At 43.2% G+C, this 8,262-nt stretch overlaps 1 protein-coding gene across 3 annotated transcripts; it reads right to left on the bottom strand.

Moving 5' to 3' along the window:
• Positions 1–224: 224 nt before the first annotated feature.
• On the bottom strand, positions 225–8,152 carry HNRNPH1 (heterogeneous nuclear ribonucleoprotein H1 (H)). Of its 3 annotated transcripts, none has more exons than XM_008947813.1 (12): positions 8,020–8,152; positions 7,019–7,174; positions 6,676–6,819; positions 5,035–5,173; positions 3,860–4,038; positions 3,562–3,633; positions 3,349–3,461; positions 3,046–3,181; positions 2,858–2,941; positions 2,671–2,721; positions 1,584–1,676; positions 225–1,016 (listed from the first exon to the last, which is right to left on the bottom strand). In XM_008947813.1, the coding sequence occupies exons 1-12, from the start codon at positions 8,111–8,113 to the stop codon at positions 892–894; spliced, it is 1,386 nt and encodes a 461-aa protein (XP_008946061.1). In that variant the 5' UTR covers positions 8,114–8,152; the 3' UTR covers positions 225–891. The 3 variants fall into 3 exon arrangements, with proteins under 3 accessions (XP_008946061.1, XP_008946062.1, XP_008946063.1); XM_008947814.1 differs by having other exon boundaries at positions 226–1,131; positions 3,349–3,482; XM_008947815.1 differs by having other exon boundaries at positions 226–1,131.
• Between the last annotated feature and the right edge of the window lie 110 nt (positions 8,153–8,262).

Genomic DNA, 8,262 nt, shown 5'->3' with positions numbered 1-8,262 from the left:
AGCTCCGAGGAGCCTGGGTCACACATCAGAGCCTCAGGGCACTCTGAACCAACGCACATTTGGCACCCAGAGCAGCAGCAGGGGCTGCTTTTCTTCACTAACCCCCTTTAACATCCTACAAGGCCAGCTTTCAGGTGAGAACTCGCATTAGGAGCGAGTCACTGAAGCACAGTGACACTTCTGCAGGCGTAGCTACACCACAGAAGCTGCAAGTCAAGAAGGAATGAGTTCCAGTTTTTAAAAGGAAGATTTATTTAACAAGTTTCACTTAGCGCAATACACCTAAAAAGGAAATCACAATACAATGAAAGATTAAATCAAGGCCTCAGAATTTTATACGAACACCAAGACCAAAATCCTAAAGTAGCCGTATTGCGTCTCAACGTTTCCCCCATTAACTTAAAAAAAAAAAGCTTTAACGTGCCTTACAGGATATTAAAAGAAATAAACTAGAACTAACATGCCAAATGTTCACTTTGAATTTCAGACACAGCTCCTATATTGTTTCTTTACAAAAAAGCATGTCTCTTTCAACATGAGTTCAAAACAGTGTCGGATGTAATATGGTATAAGAGCAACATTTAACATAATTCAAACAGCTTTAACCTAAATACGCTTACTGCTTAAATACACTCCTACAACAAAACTAACTTGAGAAACGCCCAAAATTGTTTAACAGTTATAGTCTTTACTCAACTTGGTTATTACATCCTAGATGAATGTTCATTTCTGTATGTTCAAAAATACTGAACCTTGAAAGGTTTTAAAATAACAATCCTGAATTCACTTACAGTAAAGCATAAATCACAAGCTCGTATTGCAAAACTGTTAAACTTAGTTTTTTGTTTTTTTGTTTTTTAAAAAAAGAAGTGACCAAAAGTCAGCGATCGGTTACATTCCCCAGCCACCACTCATGTTGGACATGTTGGACATGCCGCCCATGCCGTTCACTCCCATGGACGCGCGGTTCCCGCTGCTGTAATAGCTGCTGTTCATGGCGCCCTGGCTCCCGGGGTCTGAGGGGAAAACCGACAGCAGGTTCACAGCTGCTTCAGGCCGACTCGAAGCATCCTTCCCCCAGCGCCTGTCCGTGCTGGGCCACCTCGTAAATACCGCCTACTGTGCCCAATACTGCAAAGTGTCAGTTTAGAGCTCCGTACCCAGAAGCAAGTTTATTGGTTCTTCAGTTACAGAGTCAGCTCTGTTCCCCACCCTTCCAACAGCAGTGCTTTGCGTCACTGCTCCGTGGAAGTGGAGGGCACCCAGCCCCCCATGTCCCCCCTCCCCCCATTCACACTCCATTTAAACCACAGTAAGAACAAAGCAACCGGAGTAACCCGAGTCTGGAGACTGGCATTGATTTCCCACCCCTTTCTGAACAACTTCCCACACTCCCCCTTCAGCTCCAAGTTCCCACCTCCCATCTGTTTCCCCGCCAGCTCTCCAGGAGTTCTCAAATTCACAATAGACAAATTGTCATCTCCCCGGGCTTGTGCACGACCACTGAACATCAGAACAGCACCTTAACACATGCTAACCCAGGTGCACTTAGCCCATCTAAACCAGTGAGGAAAAGCTCTTACCATAGCCACTCATGCTGCTTTGACCTCCATATCCTCCTCCGTAACCTCCGCTCAGCTGCTGGTTGGCTGGACCACCATAACTGGATTGGCTTCCTTTCAGGTCAAGGATAAAGAAGTTCAGAGCCTGCCTGTCAGTCTGCTCATTGTCAACAAGCCCACCCTAACTAACAGCCCTCTGGCACTAGCTGTCCCTCACCTACTTAACTTCCTTCCCAAGCATGCTTCCAAATGCTTGTGACCCTCAAGTGCTCACTACAAGGGTTTGCTCTCACAGTTTCTACAGACTATAGGGAGCAGGTTCAGCCTGGTACTGTACAGAACACACACTCCCAAGAGACTCAAACGTGACTCTAAGTGACCTCACGCAGGTCCATGATAGAACCCAGCCCTTCAGGAGACTCACTGACATCACTTGTGTCCTGGGAGGGGCCTACTCCTGTTCCAGACTGGTTGTGCATCACAGTAGCACTGTGGCTCACCATACAGCTCTACTCAAACTTACTAACTACTGCTCTTCACCTCATCGCTTGTCTATACCACAAAATTTTTCTGTAGTTCAAGTATCAGCATTACACTTCTAACTTTTTGTCATTAAAATACTATAAAAGCAGTAGAATATCTACACACGCACCGTCCCATCCCACCACCCCTGAGAAAGAAACCCCCAAAACCCAACCACCCTCACCATCTCGTAAGAAACCAGACAAGTCGGTATCAAGAAGGGTATCTGCTTCAGAGACACAAGAGTCATTTACAGGTCTCAAACACATTTTAGATTTTTAAACAACTTTGGAGTTTGCTAGAACAATTCAGACAGTTTCTCCAAATTGGTTTTCCCTCACCACCAAGGCCAGACTCAAGTGGAAGCTCATGTACTCCTCCACAGATACACCCTCCATCACCACACTGTGTTCTGGTCTCCAAAAAAGAGGGAAGGAGAATGAAAGGACAGGCGTCTCCCACTTCACTTTCACATCACCACACTCCCAGGAGCCCCTCAATCCCACCACACCCCCCACACCCACCCAGCACCACAGTTTATTCACCCTAGTACTTGTTCAAATTTATTCCCAAAAGGTTTATATACCTGCCAGTGTGCTAGTGTTCCAATCTTGGACTACCCCTTCCGATTCCTTGACTGTGTGATTAAGACAGAATGTTGTAATTCAGTTTTTGTGCCAGGCACAGAATAAGCTGGAGCTGTATTAAAATCAGCCAGCTTTGCTCAATATCAAACGGTTGTTTAGAAGTGCAGTTAGACTGTTTACACATACCCATTGCTCCCATCATCTGACTGCCATAAGCACCACCAGTCCCTCCTGCTGTAGAATTCAAGAAGAGTTCTACGTATCTGTGTTCTGGAAAAAGGAAATTTGCCATGAGAACGTTTCCCCCCCAAGGCCCTGCAGTCTGTCTGACTGCTGCAGCAGAACCAGCACCCCATCCCCGGGGATGTACTCACGCATATTGGCTTTGTCTTTGGACATGGCAGCCACTGCGTCCTCATGGGTAGCAAACTCAACGTCTGCCTCTCCAGTTACCCTGCCGTCTGGTCCGATCTCAATGTGTACTCTTACAGGGTTCAGAGGTGAGAAGAACTACGTACGAAACAGTCACAAAGATTAAAAGGCCCCAATGCAACAGTTCAGCCTCAGAGCAAGCTCCTTGCTCTGAAGGAACTCCGGGTGTCGCTGGCACAGCCAACAATCACCAGCAGGGAATGCTAAGGCCAGGCAGGGAAGCGCGGGGTGGGCGTGGAACTCACGTTGTAGATGTCGTTCTCCGTAGCTCTGTAAGGCAGACCCCTCATGTGGACGCAGTGGCCGGTCGTGCTCTGGAAGGTGGATCCCCCGTCGCCGTATCTGTGGTCCGACATTCCTGCGGAGAAAAGAGTCCATTCTAGGTCTTTCAGATGTATTTTAGTTTCTTTTGGGACGTATTGTAGGTTCGGTTACTATTCCTATTAGAGAAATCTTACCTCTTCCAAATCTATCAGAACCAAAACCATAGCCATCATTATACCCATTGTAGTCATCATAACCTCCATAACCTATAAATAGATTGGACAACATGTTCATTTCAACTACAGAGAGATCCAAATATACACCAACACACTGCAGACATCTAGTGTTAGAACGTTTCATTTCTTCCAGAAGAAATAAAGCCACGGACATATACAAACCAACGGTTAAGTTACAAAGCAGGGAAGACACTACCAGGTCCAAGCGCTGCTGCTTCTCAGAGGAGCAGCTCCCTCTTGGACTTCGCCAGCTTACCTCCTCCGTAGGCTCCACGCCTCATCCTCTCCAAGCTACTTCCTCTACCCAGGCTGTTGTATCCCCGCGTCAGGCCGGGTCTGTCGTACGGCCCGGGCCTCTGCATGGCCAGCAGCTTGCGTGGGGGGTCGTAGTGAGTGCGCACTTCCGCCCGGCTGCTCTTGAAGATCTCAATGTACCTACGAGCGTTTCCACAGGGAGAAGTCAGCCCTCAACTCCCTCCACAGATACCTCACAACTTCACATTAAAACAAAGCCATAGTCATAGCCTCAAAACTGGCAGTAGGTTTTAAGCCAGGTTTCTTTACGTTACGTAGGCAATGACATACTATTAGCACTACGTTACTTTCAAATCAGTGTATTTTCAAGAAATTACAATTACTGAAGGGTTTATATGCTCCTCATACTTCACAGTATCCCAGCCTTAAGGGTGGGGGAGCAATATGGATTCCCCACCCACCTCCCCCCAATTTAAAGTGTTAGTCAAAAAAAATGTAGGAGGGACTGACGTCCACTCAACTCAACACTGTTTTGCTCATGTGGCAAGGTCAACAGAGGGTTAAAAACCTGGCCTCCACCAAGAATTTAACCCATCGGAAAGCTACAAAAAGGTCTGCATGTGCTAGTGAACCCAGCCTATGCTTCAGCGATTCAGCGTAGGCACAGAGTGCATGCTTCAATGAAAAATAGTCACAAGTAAAATAGAATAAAAACCCTTTGTGACAATTTCTTGAAAGCTATGCTTATTACATTGAAGATTAATACAGTAAGAAAATTTGTTACATTTCAACTTATAAAACAAGTTTAGAAAGTATCACATTTTCTTATGGTAGTAAGAGTACTGTGCATGTCTTTAGAGCTAAAGGTATCATTGGTGCTATTTGAGAACTTAAAGCCATACTCTCTCAACTTTGTTGTTTTCAAACTAAGGGTTTTGCACTCTTCCATCATCACCCAGGTTCCAAAGCACACCAAAGCTTAGCCCAATTTTAGCCTTCATTTTGGGGAGATCCAAACAGTCTGTGCCATACGCACACGAGTAATACCTTTACTTGTCATCGAGTCAGACAACAATACTATTTCTATGTGGATGTTAACATTTTCAGAAGAGAGAATATGGATTTAATTGTTTACCATAAGAAAAGTGACAGAGCCAACCAACCATCCATCCCCACCTGTGCCCTATTCTTTCCTTGTGTTTCTTTAGAGCCTTTTCAGCTATTTCCTGTGAAGCAAACTGCACGAAGGCCTCCCCCGTACTCCTCCCCTGGAAGTCCACCGGCAATGTTATCCCATTTGGCACGATTTCCAACCCTTCAACCCAAGGACAAATAACCCCAGTAGGGGGGCAATATTAACATCACAAGCCCAGTCATGAGTTTTTCTTATAGCTTTAAATACACCAGAATTTTAACACTTGTATGTGAATGGTATGTTGATTCTAGAACACCAGAAGAAAAAGCATGTCAACAAAGATCTGCCATCACATACCATTCAGTTTATGTTCTTAACCCACCCTGCAGAGCACAGAAACGTTCTGAGAGTCAGAGACAACTCCCCAGGTAAGGCATCTAATGCAGGATGCATTAAGAAGTTTATATATTACAAACCTCTTCAATTCTGCGCAAGTATTTACGATGAAACTTTTTAATATAACAAATTCAAACACATCAAGTTAAACAGCTTTATATATAATACAAGTATTTTTACTAGAAGTCACTCAGATAATTAGTCTTATGCAAACATCAAGTTTCAGCAATAAATTTTTTTATCTTTAGGAGTGCTAAATTAAGAAAAAGTCATGAACTAATTTTGAAAGTATTAGTTTCTGAACAGAAGAGGCACATATTAAGCACATTAACAGTTTTTAAAGCTTGAATCACTTAACCATGTAAGAAAGAAACAAAAACGCACATGCTTAGGAATTGCTCTTGTTCACAACATATTACTGATTCAGAAGACAAAAAACAAGTTCTGAAGCTGTAAAACTGGAAAATAGTTCTACTGTATTTTAATGCAAAATAGTAAGCTCTACCATATCTTGCTATAGCAAAACATTCCATCTTATTTTAACACTCGCACTTAAAAACTGCTATTTTGAAAATACTAAGAAATAAAATCCTAAATAAGTCAACAGATTTAATTCTGAGACATTCATGCTAGTGCTCCAGCTCCTAAAAACATACAATAGCTGAAAAAAAAGTGAAAATGAGTCAAGAAAAGACATTATCTCTTCATCCATAAAAAGTTTAAGCTGAAAACATCAAGGGGGTATTTTTCCCCTAGGAAGCAGGGAGGGGGAATCTGTGCTTGGGCAGTGTTCGGCAGGTTGTTTTTTTCTGGCATCTTACTCAACACTACATCTGTTTGTAAGAAATCATGGGCACCATGTGTGCCCTTCCTCAGATCCTGCTCCACACAGTGAGCCCAGCAGTAAGGGTGTTCTACATCCTTAGCTGGTTCACGTTGTTCAGTGAAGACAAGACTGTGGGTGGACCCATCCTCCCATTTCAATTGTTCATTTCTAATTCAAAAAGCAAAACATTTGTTTTCTGCTATCCTTACATGGAACAGTACGTCCCTCTAAGTATAAATTAGAGCAGCTTTTTAGAGGAGTTCTCTCAATTATTTAATAAACAAGTACTTTAGGAATTGATGCCTCAAGACCAAATAATTAATGAAGAATTGCTTATTTACTTTAAATACCCATCAGTATATTGTTGGAAGCACTATTGGACAATTTGTGGTTGTTTGTTTGGGTTGGGTTTTTTTTTAGCATAGACCAATAGTGCTATAGCTACTTTTATCCCACATACCTGAAAAAAACTGTACAATTTCTTCTTTACTACAGCCAAATGGGAGTCCTCTAAGACGTACAAAACCATCATTAGCTGTATCAGGGCTGTTGGGACCAGTATGCTTCAGAACCCAATCCATTTCAACGTTGTTTGACTTGAAAACTGTAAAAGGCACTTAGAATTAATGCATTCTGGAATACGCAACCATTTTAAAATTCATTTGCCTTGAAACTAGCCAGCTTTTAACAGACAATTCCATTTTGTCCTTCCACATGCATTTTAAAGCAACAGAAACACAATTAACCAAAAACCCATCAAGCACAAACACATTTAGTCAGTTACTAGACCAACTGAGTCAAACCTTCAACATATCTGTGTCCCATGGTTTCTCTGTCTTTTTTCAGTGCCAATTTCACATCCTCCTCTGATTCAAGTTCAGCAAATGCTTCGCCACTTGGTCTGCCCTCCCTGGTGTAGATGAAACGGATTCCCAAAGCCCCATTCAGAATTTTGCAATCTGAAAATGAAACAGGAAGGCCAGAATTAATTTAATTCTTACAGGAACATTGTGACTTCAGAAGTTTCAGATATTCTAAAAGGAAAAAAAAAAAAAAAAAAAACTTACAATAACTATCAAGTTATAACAAGAAGACAAATCCATCATTACTTGTCATAGCTTTTATAGTGACCAATAATCTAAAGGACTAACAAAAATCAAGTTACCCTTCTTGTCAAATCTGAAGACTTGTGAAATAATGACAAATTCAAATTAGCTATCTATTTTCAAAGCTTTACTCCCTCAAGTGAAGTTGAATGTGCTATCTGATTTTGATCGTGAATTACTATATTCTCATCAGCTTGAAGTGAATTAAGGAGTAGTAACAATCAGTGTAAACTCCTGAAATATCTTTAAAACCCCTAGTCACTGAAGAAAGGATGTATTTATCACTGCTATGTATTATCAGCATCCTGCAGTAATCTGGGGGAAGGACACAACACACTAAACACAAGAGAGCCTGCTAGGATACCACAAAGAACTAAACTGATATATTTCAATCAGAAGCAAGAATTCTCAAGTTTTCTTTAAAATGGAAGCTTCTCGATTCCGGCTGCTTAAGAAGCTAATGCTGTTGTGCCTATCCCAGCAATCCACAGACTAAGCTCCTTTATATGTTTTGCTCCTGCTAACAGGAGGACGGGTTTTTATAACAAGTCCTAGCCAGGACACTTGTTTCATTACAAACTTTGCTAGCTACTGGTAAGTGCCCTAAACGTTTCCTGGAACTGCTCATGGCAGCATTCCCAGAATTATCAGCAGAGCCCAGCCCCTCCCTGCACCCCAGCCCCCTGAGTTCCACTTACCAGAGAAAAACCTCTGCACCTCCTCAGTGGAGCAGGACCAAGGCAGCCCCCTGACTTTCACCACGTATCCCTCGCTGCTCTCTGTGTTGAGCATCACATTGGGGGTGAGGCTCTGCTCCGTCTCAGCTTCTGTGGTTGCTGGAGAAGACCAAAGCGGGCCCTTTGAGAGGCTGCACAGCACGGCCGCCACCCGCACCCCCTCAGAGCGCCCGGCGGCCCCCTGCCCTGCGCCCACCCGCCCCC

The sequence above is a fragment of the Merops nubicus genome, unplaced genomic scaffold, assembly GCF_000691845.1.
Source record: "Merops nubicus isolate BGI_N331 unplaced genomic scaffold, ASM69184v1 scaffold27699, whole genome shotgun sequence".
NCBI classification, from domain to species: Eukaryota; Metazoa; Chordata; class Aves; order Coraciiformes; family Meropidae; genus Merops; species Merops nubicus.
Note: the sequence above shows the minus strand (reverse complement) of the source record. Positions and strands in the feature narration are given on the sequence as shown.